At 38.1% G+C, this 17,646-nt stretch overlaps 1 protein-coding gene across 4 annotated transcripts in view; it reads left to right on the top strand.

Moving 5' to 3' along the window:
• Positions 1 to 17,646, top strand: part of CERKL (ceramide kinase like) — a 139,110-nt gene that overhangs the window by 98,799 nt on the left and 22,665 nt on the right. For 3 of the 4 annotated variants that reach the window (XM_059394283.1, XM_059394281.1, XM_059394284.1), the window contains 8 exons: positions 1,863 to 2,005; positions 7,011 to 7,088; positions 7,895 to 8,072; positions 8,155 to 8,214; positions 8,834 to 8,859; positions 8,955 to 9,063; positions 11,730 to 11,826; positions 16,991 to 17,166. In XM_059394283.1, the coding sequence (XP_059250266.1) occupies positions 1,863 to 2,005; positions 7,011 to 7,088; positions 7,895 to 8,072; positions 8,155 to 8,214; positions 8,834 to 8,859; positions 8,955 to 9,063; positions 11,730 to 11,826; positions 16,991 to 17,166 (867 nt within the window). The remainder of the gene's footprint in view (positions 1 to 1,862; positions 2,006 to 7,010; positions 7,089 to 7,894; positions 8,073 to 8,154; positions 8,215 to 8,833; positions 8,860 to 8,954; positions 9,064 to 11,729; positions 11,827 to 16,990; positions 17,167 to 17,646) is intronic. The other variant, XM_059394282.1, reaches the window with a different exon arrangement.

Raw genomic sequence — 17,646 nt, 5'->3', positions numbered from 1 at the left:
AGGTTCACATCAAACCTTGGCTTCCCCCTCTATAAAGATGAGGCTAATGCCTACTTCATAGAACTCTGAGGATTTAATAGAAAAGAATCAAAATAAACCAGAACTTTATTTTCTGACATAAAGTCGACCTTCAGTAGGTACAATCACTTTTTTTCTGAATCAGTGGCCACATGATGAACCCCTAGAATCCTTTCAGACCTAAAATAGTACCCCTAGTCAACAATGACTGGGTCATATCCCACGTCCTGGAGTCTCTAATAACAAGGGTGGACCTGGATCCTGTCAGGCAGTGTGCAGTCCTAGGGCTGAACCACAGCTCTGTGCAGGGGCTGGAAGGCTGAGAAAAAAGTGGGGGGTGGGGAGTTGAGGCACCCTCAGACTCTGGGTTCACCAAAGTCAAGAGTTTCCTAACCTTAAGGAACCATTTAAAAGCTGGTGACCAGGGCACCTGGGTGGCCCAGTCAGTTGAACGTCCAACTCTTGGTTTTGGCTCAGGTCTGATCTCAGGGTCCTGAGATTGAGCCCCACCTCAGGCTCTGTGCTGAACGTGGAGTCTGCTTGGTCTCTCTCTTCTTTCTCTACCCCTTCATCCCACACTTGCTTTCTTTCTCAAATAAATAAATCCATTTTAAAACAAATAAAACCTGCTGTTCATGATCCATAAGCTGTTTGTTTGGCACATGGAGGTTTTTAATAAACTGAATGCTAGTTGATAATATTGACAAATTAGGAGACTCACCCAAAAATCAGAATCTGTGGTGGTTCTAGAAGAATCAGAGGATGAAAAGTGTCTGAAAAACCTAGGCATGCCTCCCAGATGACGTGAGTGGGCTGAACTGAAAATCCGTCCCTTCTTTAGACTCATTGTGACCTTCCATTTTTGCTAGGCTCTTTATGGGCCTTGAGTTATGACACCTGCTTTCAGTAACACAAGCTCTTCCTCCTTTTGGGTAAATTAATGTGCTTTTGCTACTTAAGATTATTTTACATCTTTTTTTTTTTTAAGATTTTATTTATTTATTTGACAGAGACCACAAGTAGGCAGAGAGGCAGACAGACAGAGAGAGGAGGAAATAGGCTCCTCACTGAGCAGAGAGCCCAATGCAGGGCTTGATCCCAGGACCCCGGGATCATGACCTGAGCTGAAAGCAGAGGCTTTAACCCACTGAGCCACCCAGGCGCCCCTATTTTACATCTTTTAAATACAAATAATTATGAAACAAATTTCTGAAATTCGATATATTACTTTCATGAATTTCTGCCACCACCACTGCTGTAGTCTACTTACCATGAAATCTTAAAAAATTATTAGCAGTACTGACTAGGATCAAAAGGGCAGTAACAGTAATTTTAAAAGTGCCAACTAGTAGTAATGTCCAAAAGATAAAAAAACAGTTCAGGTTTGTAATTACTGTATTTATATACTAATGGTAAATCGCTTCTTAAAGTTTCATATTTCACATGACTTTTACAGCTCTTTTCAGAGCTATATTGAAAATTAGCAGTTGGTTAAATGAATTGTACATGACTGCTAACATAAAATGAGAACAATATACTTTTGGATATCAACAGAGCCAAACGCAGATTCAACATGAATTAACATGTTCAAGTGTTTTAATGCCTCTTAACCCACTTAAAAACATTTTGTCTATGGGGTATTGTGTAGGAATCATATTCTCAAAGTAAACTTGACCAGTGCTATGCGAGGGCCTCCTTATTCATTGATATTTACTAAAATGTTGGAAGGTGCATGTGAGTAATCTTGCACTTGAATATATAAGGTTACTCTTCTGAAGTTGAGATTTCATGAATAATTACCAATTAGTGTAAAGTGTTGCATTCTTTAATTTCTTGTTTTCTAGTGTCGTCTGTGTTGGTGGCGATGGATCTGCCAGTGAAGTTGCCCATGCTTTGCTTCTCAGAGCCCAGAAGAATGCTGGGAAGGAAACAGACAGCCTTCTCACCCCTGCCCGAGCACAGCTGCCACTCGGCTTAATACCAGCAGGCAAGCCAGTGACCATGGATTTGCTAATTGGCACCTCTTCTCCTATCTTTCTCTGTTTCACTTCCTATCCTAGACAATGTAACACAGAGTTAAATGGAGACTTTGAATCTGAAAGACCCAAGTTTGGCATTTCCACTAGCAAATGTGAGACGTTGGACAAGTTATTTAATTTCTTTGAGCCTCGTTTTTCTAATCTGTAAAAAAGATACCCATATATATATTCACCTCAGTATAAGGTTATTGTAGTATTAGATGGTGTATGTGGAGGATTTAATACATAGTTAAACAATTGACAAATGGGATAGTTATTAATCTGGCTTCCTCTATAAAGGTCTAGTGATCACACAGCCCAAGGTATGAAATTTCACAAGGCCCCTTTAGTCAAGCTGCTTACAATGTCATATGAGGTAAAATGTTGTTACTCCCATTATCGGAGTATAAAGAGATAACCCGGAGTTGAGAATGCTAGAGAGATTCATTCTCACTGCTGTATTGCCAGCAGCTAAAATAGAACGCGACGCAGTGAACGTTCAATAACATTTATAAAGTGAATGAACATATACAAGACTTAATAGAGCACATGCCCTTGAATTAGGCCTAAAATGGGCAGGATCTGGCCTGATGAGGATGAGTTATTTTCTTCATTGCAAAAATAATCAATGCCAAAGTGAAATCCAAGAGCATGGAGAAATAGAAAACAGGTCATTTGTTGGGTGATGGCGGGATCAGAACTGTCCCAAAGCAGGGTGGCTCCTGGGCTCCACAGGGAGGGGTCTGAATTGTATTTGATAAACAGTAGGGAACTATGGGAGTTTGAGAGCAAGGAACACCCTGCTGGGAGGCTTTCTGGGAGAACTTGTGAGCAGGGGAAGGGAGCAGAAAGCTGTGGGAGCCTGGGAGAACAGCTAGAGTAGCCCCGGCTTCCAGAAGAGAGGAAAGTATCTTTCACAAGGTTATTACATTATGTCAGTCATTCCTTCCAAATTATTTAAACAAACAGTAGTGATGGAAAGTGATTCTTTCTTTTCTTTTCATTTGGAAAACCTCACACAGTATTCTCTCTACAAGAAAAGTAGAAACAATGACCATTTCCTATGAAAATAGGAAATAATGTGACTGGTTAAAAAATTCAACATTCTATCCATTTGATAACCACATTCATTTAGTATGGATTTCAGTATATTTAGTATTGTTCGTAGACAGAGAACAAAAGATACACACATGCTCTTTTAGACTGTGAAGTCTTTTTAAAAAACCAGAAGAATTTAAAAGGAGACACGTATTTGGATATATCCTGGTAATTATAAAGCATATAGAGAAAAACCTTTGATGATCTTTAAGCAGAAGAGAAGAAAATAACCTCAACTGGGAGGGAAAAATAATGTGGCCCAGAGGAGCCAGTAGTCATTTTCACCTTTTCGCATCATTTTAGTGGCTCTGTCTGTAATGGTGGAGTTTTTCAGCATTTCCTTTCAAGCCAAGTGGATGTGCTTAGGTCATTTCCTCTTCAGTAGTATATGCACTCACACTCGAGGTCACTTATTAACTGTTGTGAATCAAAAGTAAACTTGTTACCCTCACAGGTAGGTGTTTGACCTAAAGGGAATAGTTAGCTAGAAAAACTAGTGGTTATGCTTATCTTCTTAATATGCCATTTGAATGCACTTTGCTTAGAAAATACAGCCTGTTGCCAAAATTGTGGTCATGGTATAGGAGTTCCAGCTTATGGATTCCATAAAGAGGGGGAAGTCACGTGCGGGATGTACTAATAGGAAGACCCAATGCCCCATCTGGGCTTTGATAGAGAATGGGAACAAGAGCGGGGCAGGAAGTTTCCAGGCTGCGCACAGAAGACAGACTGCTTTTGAAGCCATTTGCCTCCTGGAGAGAGACACCCAGAGGGAGAGCGTTTAGTAAATTACTCCACTGAGCCAACAGACTAAGCCGCTGAATTATGGTCAGACTCAAATGGATCAGATGTGGGGAAGCCTGTATTTGAACTGCTGGCCATTAGCAATGGTGTTTGTTGCCATGGGAACTGGTGCTAAGGAACTATACAGAGAGATTCCGATTAAACGGGTGGGGGGAGGATAGAGGAAAAAGCCAGAGAGGACATAAAAATAAAAAAGCAATCCAGTTGTTGTAAAACAAGGCTCAATCCACATACTGATGGCAAACCATATATTCCTATAGCGTTCACATAAATAAATTCATGCTTTCCAATTAATTTGAGGAGAATAAAATATTGCCAAGGGACTGTTAATTTCTATGATATTTCAGGCAAAGAACCAAAGTGTAGGTGCAGTTTTCATGAGAATTTTAGATATGCTTGACTAGGAAGTCATTACATCACATTTATCTGTTTGGATGTGGGAGACATTAACGGCCTTATGAATATTCATGGTGTCTGGTTAATTAAGTTAATTGTTCTGCAGAAGTGCTTGCACTTCCAAGGACAATTTTTTTCCTTGTTTCTTTTTGCCTCCATAGTTTCTGCCTGGTACTTCCATCACTCATGCTTTACATGAACTGCTACTTCTGTCCTTACCCTCTTTGTATCTGGCACATTTTAGCAGGTCTGGAGAGGTGGTGGTGAGCAAAATTGCTGGTAGCTGTTAAGAAAAATAACTTTTCAGACTAATTAAAATGTTTACCTTGAGGTAGAACATTTATAGCTTTTGTGAGAATGCTAAAATTACATAGTTGTTATTTATGTGAGCAACATGTTCTCTTGGCATGTAGACGTCTTTTCAGATGGATCACATTTTGTTTTTGGAAATTGTACTCTATTTTAGATTATCCAAACAAAAATACTGAGCAATCTATAGTATTACCATTTTATAAGCACTTTCCTCACAAACTTTCCTTTTTAATTCAGCGTGTAAAAAACTGTTCTTCAGGACTAAGGAATGGGTTAATCAGAGTAGAAGATGACTAAAATAATTTCTGGTCATGCCTCTTTGCAAATTCTACGGATTTAAGAACAAGTTGTCAAGGTGCAAAGCCCGAGACCTAAAAATTTTAAAAAGTGATCTTGAGCAATCTAAGAAGAGTTGTGTTTGGACATGCTTTGCATACTTCAAACTCACAGGGAATAAATGGTCTTTATTTTCTTGGGTCATGATATGTGTCATTCTCTATTGCACATGACAACATGACATTATGTTCTTTAATAGCCCTTCTAGAGGAATGCTTTTATGGTCTATTCCCAATTAACCATGGTAATGGAGGAGATGTGTTTCATGGAGTACTGTAATCCATTGATAATCCTAAATATCTCACTCTAATTATGTGGCCTCCTCCAAAACCTTTATCATAAATCTGATTGGGAAGCAAAATAGGTTGATTTGTTTCCTTTCTTCCCTCCCACCTATTTCAGATTAATTAGCAATTAGATGACCAGAGGGTAAGCTGTTAGGTGGTCAAAGGATAATTAGAAAGGCTTAGGTAATTGACTCCTGGGTAAAGATCCACTGAGTAACAGGTTTCTGGACCCATTCTTACACCTTAGGATGCCTATGAGTCACCTTGAGAACTTGCTAAAGCATGGACACCTGGGGCCTTACTTAAAGACCTTCTGTTTCCAGTGGTTGGAGGTGGGGCCCAGAAATTTGCCTTTTTAACAAGCTCCCAGATGATGTTGATGCTCCTGGTCCCTAGACCATACAATTCTAGATGAGTGCCTCTTCATGTTACTGTTCAGGCACAAAACCTGAGGATCTTATAAAACGCAGACTCTGATTCAGTAGGTCTGGAGTGGGACCCCAGAGTCACCATTTTAATAAACACCCATTTATTGTCCTAAGCGCCAGAGTATTGTAGCTGGAAAGTGGGCCATATTCTGAGTAACAAAGATCAGAGTATCATTTGCCCTTTGATAAATCAGTTGGAACAGTTTTATTAATTAGGGTTGAGATGGACTTTTCTTTGAATTGGTATTACTAGAGGTCTGGAAGTCATTAATATTAGATAAGTCCCTTAAAACGATTATTTTAATGACAGCCTTGGTTAAGAATGTCAGAGTGGCCTTAGCTTCTTCAACTTGACAACTCTTGAGCATATCAGTTCAAGTGATATAAAACAAAGAGGTCGTGTATGACCATACAGGAGTGTTCCCAGCTAACAAGTCCAGGGGCTAACCTTCACGCTTTCATAGCTGCTGGCTGTTACTGCCATTTCTTTCTTACAATCTGTAATTCAAGAAAACTTTTAGTCTTGTAATTTTAAATCCTTTTAACCTCCTGGGAATGGCAGGGGCCAGTTGATTTTTTCATCTTCAAAGAAAGGCTTTTACCCCAAGATCCCAGAGATATAAAAATGTTATAGAAGCCTGACTTGAGAGAACTCTTTTCTTCTGCAGGGTGGTGGCAAAATCCATGTGGATCATATATTATCCTAATGATTATGAAAATAAGATATCTATAATGTCTCAAAACAGACTTTTATAGTGGTAAATACCATGGAAATAAATATTTTCTTCATCGAGGATACCATTTGTTCTATAAGAGGAAAATCCCCTCTTGGATGAAAGCTTATCTCTAAGATTCATTAAAAGTATTTAAAAACTATCTAGCACTTTACAGTGATTTTAGATTTTTTTCTTCATTATTATTTAGATTTTTATTTATATATTTATGCATTTGTTTCTGCTCTCCAGGGACAGCCTTAATGCTGTTGGTGCTCATTTTGTGATAGAAGTTAGAAGCCCACTGATTGCAGTTGGGGGTAGACTTTGACGTAACTAGTACATTTTGGTAGAAAATAGACATTAATGATGGAAAAAGCAGTGATCAAGTAGATACTATAAACTATTTACTAATTTTAAGTTGTTTAAAGGCTAAACAAAAATTTGGCAACTATTTGATGTGAGTCTGTAAATGAACACTTATAAACTTCCATTAATTTTTCATTTGAACATTACGTAGTCATCTCTGTGTAAAGTAAGAACAAGTGCATAAATGAAAACATACACTACATTGATTATACATGTTTTGAATTGATTTAGCAGGCTCTACTAACGTACTCGCACATTCTCTTCATGGAATCCCTCATGTGGTAACTGCAACTTTGCACATTATAATGGGTAAGAATTCTTTCAAAGAAGTTCCTGTTTTATAAGGAAGTTGACTTTCTTATAAGGAAGTTTTTATATTTATATATGACTGTTTTATTTCTGTCAGATGCATCTAAGGAAGGACAAGTTCTTTGTCCCTCAAAGCAGAGACATGTTTTACTGAAAATCAAAAGTCAACTAGGGCGAAGCTTCACCATTTGAACTGCCTCCCTTTTCAGAGCACAGGCACTATAAAGAGTAGAAAATGAAGTTTTACTATAATCTTTTGAGAAAAAAAAATCATGATGGTGGTCAAAATCACAATTTTACAATCAGATTAAGAAAATCCATGCATCCTTTTGAAGTATATCAGATACTGTTGTTGGGCTACACCTAGATGGTAGGGCTGGGATGACGTTATTAAAAGAAAAACACAAAAAGACAATTCACTGCACAGCTACTCTAGAATTGTTATTATTCCAATTAATGGGAGGTCTGTAAACTCAGATAAGTGCAATGCAAAACTACTGTTAAATCTAAGTTTAGTTTGCCCGTGTACTTTAAACTTGACTTCTTTAACCATGTTTTACATGAAATAACAATAAGTTGTAGTATTTACTACTTTGTGTTTCTCCCTTGGTACCTGAAAAATTTACAAATGGCAGTTGCAGTAGTTGAAGGTCAGGGGAGATGAAGAGAAAGCAAGGATATTTATCCTGATAGGAAATTGCTTGAGATCTTCTATAAGTAAATAAATAGGTTCTTCTGTGTTTGCCATTTTGACAACTTGCCCTACTCCTCTCACTGCTTGACTAATATCCAACATGATATTCAAGGGCACATACAACCAGTTGATGTCTGCACTTTTAGCATGACTGGCAAGCTTCTTCGCTTTGGGTTCTCCGCCATGTTTGGTTTTGGTGGAAGAACTTTGGCCCTTGCAGAAAAAAATCGATGGATGTCACCCAACCAACGAAGGGATTTTGCGGTCATGAAGGCACTGGCAAAACTCAAGTAAGCTTTTTTTTTTTCTTAAACCAAAAATTTTGTATCTTAGAGTACATGAGTGTTAATGGCAAATTTTATTGTATTTTAGGCCTGAAGACTGTGAAATATCCTTTTTACCATGTATCAGCTCTCACGATTTACAAGAATGGTAGGTAAAGAGCTCAAAGTACTATAAGCATCTGTATCTTTCTTTAAGGCATGAAATAGTTTGATATACACAATTTTTTAGTCTTGTGATCTTAGGTTGTTTTTCTAAAATATTAGCAAAGAATGTAGAGTAGTGTAATTCTAGATGGCCATGTACTTTTGACTTCTGTCTTCAGAAACAATGATTCCTTCCATCCATCCATCCATCCATCCATCCATCCATCCAATCATTCACTTATTTGTTCAACAGCCTGTTTATTGAATGTTACATACCAGGCACATTGGACACAACAGTAAGCCAGAAAACAAACAAAACCCATGGTTTTTGCCAGGAGAATTTCAGTCTAGTGTGGAACACAAACATTACTCAAAGCCACACAAAGCAAATGTTCTAGTCTTTAAAAGAAAAGCAAAATCATCATTGTGATGGTGGTTATGACACCACCTTTAAATGAATCAGCACAGTATAATGCAGTAATGGAATATACTCACATATTTTTACTTACTTGATCTAATCTAAGAAAATATTTAACAAATTAGTTTCTTGAAGTTTCTCAATAGAATAGATGTTATTTTTTGTGTGATGTGGTTTTTCTTTTCTTTTGTTTTCTTACTTTTAGGAAGGCAGAAGGATCTCCCAAATCTGGTAAGCTTAAAAGTACCTCCTTAAGAACTGAGCCAGACCCTGTTGACATTTTGCTCTGGTGAGGGAAAGTAACCAGTCACTTCCATTGCCTTTAGACAGTAGTGATCAGTGGCAGACCATCCAGGGTCAGTTCTTGAATGTCAGCATTATGGCAATCCCTTGCCTGTGTTCGGTGGCACCTAGAGGCCTGGCACCTACTACCAGGTTAGTAAGCATTTTTATTGAATCACTAATACTTTTCTATAAACCAGGGTTTTTTTTCTCTTTCTCTCTTTTAGAATACCTTGATAACTTTTTGGCTGGCTAGAATATTATCAACAGGTAGTCTCTTTTGGACTGTGATAATAGAAGAGATTCTAAGGGACTTTGCCTCAGAGTAGGCTGAGACCAGCTGTTAAACTGGAAATACTAGATGATCACTGATTTATTTGTATTTCTGAGGCTAAAATATTTCTTGGGTTTTATTAACATATTTTATTATGTCATTTTATGCCTACTTTGCTTTATTTGTGTTTATTTACTGGTCATTGAAAACATTACATTTCTTGTATTTCTTGTGAACGTCTCTACTTTCAAACTGTAGAACAGACATAAATATCTTCAGCATGAATAGCTTGTCTTTGGGTATATTTGATACCTTTGTCAAAGAAAGCTGAATTTCACTTATTTATATTTAGTATGAATAGTGGTACATATGAATCTGCTGCCCACATTTTCTTGAGACATTTTATATATCATTTTATCCACAAAAATATAAACCATCTCTTACACATTCTTTTCAAGCAGCTGTCCATTATTCATCTGAAAATCTTTCTCTCCCACTCCCACAGAGAGCATGGAAGGATCATGAATATTGCATAATATAGTCAAATCTAGATTTTCCCTGGACATAGACTAAAAGAATGACTTCTGTGCTGTGGCAATTTATAACATAATTTCAATGTTCATATTTGTCTTCCCTGCAAAATATTTAACCAGAATGATTAATAGCTAGCAAGAGGGGTTGATTTACAATTTTTTCCTCGGCAGTTGATATGAAGGTGATAGAGAAATATCCAAAGTTAGAGGAAAAGAAAAACTATGCACTTTGATATTAATATCTAGACACCAGCGTCCTCTTTATCTTTAGTAACTGGAAGGGAATTATTTTGAAGCTTGTGTGATTTAGAAATTGTAACTTAATAGTTTCCTGCCTATACCATCAGAAATCCTAGATAGATGTGTACTTGCCTAGTATAGTCTCCCTCGCTAAAAGTGAAACCAGCTAGCTGACTAACGGAGCAATGTTCTACAGGACTGGAGACAATACTTGTCTAATCCTACTTCATCTCTGACTCTCATGTTTGCTTCAGGACCTTCATGAGAGGTGGTCTGCTCTTCTGGGAGTGGATTCATGCCTCTCTCAATGCTGCTCCATATAGTTTTTAACTTGCCTGGAATTCCATTGCTTATTCTCACGAGGCTTAATCAGTATTGATTAAATTTTCAGAGGAGCTAGAGAATCTCTAGTTAGAGATTTCCTTGTGGACTGTAATCGAACACTCCCCCCGCCTTTTTTTTTTTTTTTTTTTTTTTTGTAAAAACTGTTATACCACGCCTTGGCTGACCAGAGGTATTCAGAGATTTATCTTCAGAATGATTCAGGATCATTGCACAGGAGATTGAACTTCCAACTTTATTCCTCCCCCCAATAAAGTATAACTTAATTCAAAATACCTCATTGAAAATTGCTGATAGAAATTAGTGTTGTTTTCAGTATCCTAAGATTAAATGCATAATATATATAAAACTTAGAATAGTGAAGTTACATAGAGCGTGTTTCAATGACTAAGTATTGAAAAGGAGACATACGAAGTGCTTTTCATGTTTATGAAAAATTAAGCAATTTTTGAAGAATAAAAACACAAGACAGTACTCTGGATGTGTTGGCATGTTAAGAAGAATGAACATTGGACCCTGGCAGCTAAGAGATCTGGTACCAGTGATCATTTTGTTTTTCCTGGTGTGCCTTTGAGCAAATCACTTAAACTTGGGGTCTTCTTTTCCATCTGTATAAACTGAATGAATGACTGGGTAATCTCCAAGGTCCCTTGCAAGCTCTAACCTGAGTTTCCATAAGATTTAAAGAGCTCTTTTTCCTGTTGTTGTTATTCTTGGAATAACTTTATATTTGCCTTGAAATCAAGCTAGACATCATTTGCACATATTTCTGCAAACTGCCTTCTAAAGCTAGATGCATTTGTGAGTGGCTTTTTTGGCACTAAATCACATCTCTAAATTTGCAGTCTCTTATATTAAACTGAACTGTTATGCAAGATTAAAATGCTCAGTCATTTAACTGCACATGTGTGGCAACATTTGTCCCTTTTATCCATCTGTGGGCCCCTTTGATTTATTTTTCTATGTCACTTCGACCTGCCCATAAGTAAATATTTAAATATCACACTGTAGGTTTTAGAAAGTGTTGAGCAATTTGTTATACCATTTGTATTTATTTGCTGTTTTACCTCTTTTAAAAACACATGATTTCACATTTTGAATCCCTAAGTAAATACACTGGATTTTAAATGATGTCTTGCTAGGTATATAGGATGCATGATCGTTCATTTTCTTAAAAAGCCCCTAATGAACTTACAGAGAAGGAAATCAGTCAGTTAATAAAAAACTAATTCGAAGGGCTGTGCTGTTTAAAAAATAACAACAGCAAGATAAGATTGAAGAATTTTAGGTAAATGTAATGTGACGATGACTAATCTCTCTGGCCTAAAACTTCTAGTAAGCGTGATATTTGTTAGAAGGAATGATAGAGTAATTTCTGTTGCAATCACTTCATAAACTTCTCAGTGTCAAATACAAATATTTAATTCCAGATTAAATAATGGAAGCATGGCTCTTATCGTTGTACGAAACACTTCTCGACCAGAATTTATAAAGCACCTAAAAAGATACGCCAGTGTTAAAAATCAGGTAGAGTAAATTATTTTTATTACTTGTGTGCAAAACTGTTAATCCTGGAAAGAGAGATGCTGCAAGAGTTGACATCAAATCCTGCATCATAAGAAGGCGTTATTCTCTTAATATATTAATCTTTTTTTTCTTTTAGTTGTGGTTCCTCCAAATTTTGAAGAGTACCTATTGTATTAATATAGATTGGTCCTTTTTGAGCTATCCTTTGGAGGATACATACGTGTGTGTGTGCGTGTGTGCCTACAAAGAGAAAGTAGAAAATGTAGTGTTATACTGAAATGTGAAGTAAATTAAAGATAAAATTATGTACTTGGCTGTTCTTCAGAATGAAAAGCAGTGAAGTCTGAGATGTTTAGCCTTCTCAATGTTATGGCAGCAGAGTCTCTGAAGTTATGACCTTTAGATTCTCCTGCCATTTATGTACAGATCAGCCTGCCTTCACTTAATTGAAATAGATTTGCAGACCTATATTTAAAAACACACCACATTTATACAGTCAGTATTCTATTCAGAATGAGAACATGTGGTTGCGTTTTGGGAGACAGATAAAATTGTATTTCCCCTTAAGGGATTTGTTTTAAAGAGAAGCAATAACTATTATAAGCCACATTCTTTTGGCAGAGATTTTGACCCAGTTTTTAGGAAACTGATCCAGAAATATGTGAATTTCTGAAATGATGAGTCTTGAACTACATCGGTATGCTTGTAAAGCCCTGTAGTCTCACTTCCTATAGGTACAGAACTGTACCTGGATGCAGCTGGAGAGAGTATATGGGAGGAGGAGCGTAAGTCCAGTGGTGGCAGTGGCATCTTGCTTATGCAGGTGACCATTGCGAGACTCACACTGTAGTAAATTTTTGTAGGCAGTCCTCATGAAGTTTCAGTTCTCTTCTGCCCCCTACGTTATTTGATCAGTGTTTATTGAGCAAGCAACTGAATGAAGTGTCTAGGAAATTGTATTGTAAAAATTACAGTGCCTCTTTCCTTAAATACCAATCTCAAAGTACACAGAAGCAGACATAATGTAGGTTGTGAGCCGAAGTAATAACTTCATGTGTGTGTGTTTGGGGAAAGATGGTGACTGACTGCTCAAGGAATGTAGGCCTTTTCAGATGTTACTCATTTTGTTGGCAGTGTTACTATTTTTCTTAATCCACAAGCAGTATATGTTCATTATTATTTTTTCCTAAGTCAGAAAGTAGAAACAGCAAAGCAATATAAAAAGCACTCTGAATTCTGTATTCCAAGTGCTAATCAGGATCACTACCTTGGTATAAACCTCTGAATCTTTCCACATTAAACATATGTGAGAACCTCAATGGGTATTAACCTGAAGGTACTCATCCTGAGAAGCTCTGTATTTATTTTAGGGAGGTACAAAATAACTAGGAAATTCTCTTTTGAGAATTGCCTAAGGGGCAAATGTCTGAGGTAATTTTTTGTAGGCATCCTTTTTTCAACACGAAAATATCCTTGTGAGTTTGAGAGTAATACATGCTTACTATAAAAAGAAAAGCGAAGACAGAGTGAATAGAACTCTCTATAGGAAAACAATTTTTTAAAAAAGTAAGATCATGTTATGCAAGATATATTATAACCTGCTTTCCCTATTTACCAGCCATGTCTTATTTTTGATGCAAAAACTATTGCCTCTGTGTGGGGGGGGGGGGGGTTAGGGGGCTGGAAGAGGCCAGTAGTTAGTCCTAACTCTGATTGACTTAGCTCTTTCCAAAAATTGAAATCCATGCTATTGCTCTGTAATTATTTCTTTAACTCTGAAAATACATATTCATACATAATGGTATGTATGAATAAGTAGATGGATTCCCAAGGTCACTGCTTCCAAGCAATGTTAATTTGATACATTTGGTTTTTTTCTTTTTTTTTTAAAGGACATAAATTTACACATAGGTATGTACGTGTAGTCTCTTTTCTTCATGGTGACATTTTCAAAAATGTAAATTTATGTAAATTATGTAATATTATAAAGACCACATAAAGGTAAGTTTATATAAGCAGCAGTCTAGTTAGCAGTAACTGTGTATCCAGAAAGGAAAACACAGTACTTCGGCCTCGGGAAAGCCCCAGTCTAGGTCCGGGAACCATCTTTGCCAGGTTGAACTGAATCTTCACATATATTAACAATCGTAGCATATAATGAAAACCACCATCATCCTGCCTTCCCCATCACTGTGTCAAATAGAAAAATACTACCCTTCCTTTCAACTCTGTCCTATCACCGTGCTCCTTTTCCTCTGTCTTACATTCCCACGTATACTTCGACCATCATTTTTGGTAGGGAGTTTAAGACTCTTAAGTAAGTTAGTGCTTTCCCTGAGAACTTGTTTGCCAACTTCTAGTCCTCTTGTGATACTTTGTCCTGGGGGATCTCATTCCCTACCACCCCCCCCCCCCCGTTTGAACCATTATCTGAGCTTTGCACAATTAACTAAATTTGCAAATTAGTGTTCTCTTTTCTCTGCTGATCAACAGGATCATGGTGCTTTCCTGTGTGCTGAAGTAGGAAAACTCACAGGCATCTTGAGTCTAGCATGTCCATACCTGACCATATTGTGTTTCCCCTAAAGGTCCTCCTTCCATGTGTTTCTCCAGAGGATGGCATCCTGGAGTTACTCCGGAATCCTCTCCCTCCCGCATTCCTCACAATCAGGCCACCAAGCTCTTCTGTTGGTTTCCCTCCTAAATGTTTCTGAAATTTCTCCTCCACCTTATTTTGAACCTTAATCCCTTATAGTTTATAGCACCCTCTTTCCGACCTTCCTTTGCTCTGGTCTTATCTTCCACAGTTAGTTTTAGAGGGATTTTGCTAAAACACTTTGCTGATGCTCTCGTGCTTAACTCTTCAGTGCCCTGCTCACTCTTGTCAAGATGGCGGCGCATGTCCTCGGCATGGAATACATGGCCCTTTGTATTCTGGCCCTTGCTTATGTCACAGCCTCACTTCTTGCCATTGTATCCCAGCTTTCCTGTGTTTTGGTCATTTTATTAGTGTGTTAGGGCTGCCATGACAAATACCACAGACTCTGTGGAGGCTTAACAGAAATTTTTTTACAGATCTGAAGATTAGAAGTCCAAGATGGTGTTAGCAGGTGTGGTTTCTCCCGAGGCCTCTTGTGGCTTCAAGATGTCTCTCTGCCTTCTGGCTGTGTCTTCACGGGGTCTTTCCTCTGGTTGTGCACATCCCTGGCATCTGTGTGTCCTAGTTTCATCTTTTAGGGACACCCGTCATGGTGGATGAGGGTCTACCCCAAAGCCTCATTTTAGCCACACCTTTAAAGACCTTCTGTCTAATTATGGTTACATTCTAAGGTATGGGGGTGATAAGGTCAACTTACAACTTTGTGGGAGAGGTACAATTCAGTGGGTAACCCCATCTATGTCTTTTTTTTTTTTAATCAAATATCTTCTTTAAAAATAAGTGCCAAAACACCAGTATTACAATCAGTATTACAGTATGCTAAACTTTTTGTAGTTGCTTAATGGTGCGCTATATCCATACTAAGGCAAATGTTTCCTCTCTCTAAAACTTCTTTCTTTCCCCTCCAGGCTAACCCTTGTGTGTTAAGACTCCCATCAGATAGGAAGCTCACGGAACATCCTGAGCTTGCTGCTTCTTGATTCTCTCCTTTAACTCTGTGCTTACACCATCATGGCATTTGTGTGTATCACAGTTTGAACTGTTGGTCTCTTCCTCACATCTTAGACACACCCTCACACGAGACACTGAGCTCTTGGCTCCCTAACCTCCCATCTAATGATGTGGCTTCATAGGTAATGAATTTGCTGGCATGTGTGGAACTTCATTTGGTGAAGGATGCACACGAAAACTGAGGCTTTAAGATAACAGATTTATTGGTGGCGGCCATCCCTCTGTGGCCTCTCTCAGCTTCCAACTGCGCGCCGCAGGCGGACTGCTTTTATCACGTGGCCGCCTCCTCGCTTATAAGGACATCACTCATGTTGGATGAGGGCTCAACCTGATGACTTCATCTTAGCTCAGTCACATCTGCAAAGACCCTCTTCCCAAACACGGGTGACCTTTGCAGGTACTAAGAGTTAAGGCTTCCAGGCATTGTTATCCGGGATGCAGTTTAACTCCTAGTTAGCCAGTTAGCAGTGACTCATTTAACACCCATTATTTTTACAAGTTCACACAGAATGAAGGCTGTCCCCAGGGCTCTGGAGTTAAGATGGAAGTCTAAGGCAGCAACTGCTAAGCAGTTTCACAGAGAGCCCCCGTGCTTCCACAGAGAGCTACTTGGGGCCCGTAATTCTGTACCTGCATTAGAATGGCTGATACCACCCTGTAAATCCAGTATATGCCATGGTAGTAGCCCAGTGCATTATACAGTATAACTGTGAACTGCTGGGCCTTGGTTTCTACTTGGGCAAAATAAGGGTGTGGGGGAAAAATACTAGTTTTCTGGCAACTTGTAGAACTCCATACCTCACCGAGGTTTATACATGTAAGAGAGAAAAACCCATGTAGATCATAGGAATCGACCTCATGCCATTTACCTAAAAAGGGAAATAAGTGAATGGTTATTGTGCACTGCTACTAAACAGGTATTTGGCTATCTTTTCTTTTTTATGAGATACATATTTTTTTCCACTAAAGTTTCCTTAGACAAACAAACTTGAAGATAGCCTGCACCCTTTTAGAGCGGTCAGCAAGCAAACAATTGTCTTGCAAATTGTATCCATCTTGACTGTGGGACTGAGGCGGAAAACCCGCAAAAATCGCATTTGACTGACTTCCTCTTTCTACCTTCCTAAGCTTAGAGCTAGGTTCTTCCTGGTTAAATTCTAAGTGTGAAACTTAGTTTTACATCACCTCAACTAATTGACAAGTTAGTAAATTGGTGGATTATATAAATCTTCTGGGTCAACAGCTGGGTATTAAAAAATCTTTAATTGAAAATGGTATGATTTTGTATACAACCTCAGGCTAGTGATCATAAAACAAGTTTGCTTGATCTCCCAAAGAAATTGGGGAACCCCTGGCACAGAGTTTCAAAGCTATAAAAATATCCTCATGCATGTTGATATTTATGTGCAAGAGAAAGCACAGTGAACTTTTTAATTTGCACGAGCAGTTAGGGATAAAGCCCACACTGTGACTATTTGTGTTGGTTTTATTTAGTTCAACTTTCCATTTGTTGAGACTTACACTGTTGGAGAAGTAAGAGTTCGTCAGAGAAACAAAAGTGGATGTGATCCGGAGGAGGTTGACGGACGGCAGGCAGCTGCTTCAGAACACAGTTTCCCTTGGAACATAGATGGTGACTTAGTGGAAGCCGAATCAGAGGTTCTGGTCAAGTAAGTTTCATTATTTACCCCCTTCAATATCTACCAGTAGACACAAAATTAAGTATAATGGAAGCAGCCGTGTTATGACTTTTTCTTTTAATGAGTAAGTCAGGGAAGCATAAAAAGATAGATGTACAATTTTAATAAATAAAGTATAACTTTACATTTATTCACCAGTTGTTACATACAGCCCAAGCATTTTCATATAGACTCATCACCAAATTTTCTGAGTATATTGGCATTTCAAATGACCATTCTCACTAAACTGTACAGATAATGTCTACAATTTGTTTTGTAATTTTAGCAATATATGTTTTATAATCTTAAAAGTGGATCGAGAGCTTAACCTTGTGAAAGCTCTCTGCGGAGTGGATGGGTACACATTGAAAGCTCCAGTCTTGATCACTTTGTATTCAGTGGCGTGCTGCTTTCAGCCCTTTCCCCAGCATTCAACCTTCTCAACACAGCAACAGTTTGATATACTCTGTA

This window comes from Mustela nigripes, chromosome 3 (genome assembly GCF_022355385.1).
Source record: "Mustela nigripes isolate SB6536 chromosome 3, MUSNIG.SB6536, whole genome shotgun sequence".
NCBI lineage: Eukaryota > Metazoa > Chordata > Mammalia > Carnivora > Mustelidae > Mustela > Mustela nigripes.
Note: the sequence above shows the minus strand (reverse complement) of the source record. Positions and strands in the feature narration are given on the sequence as shown.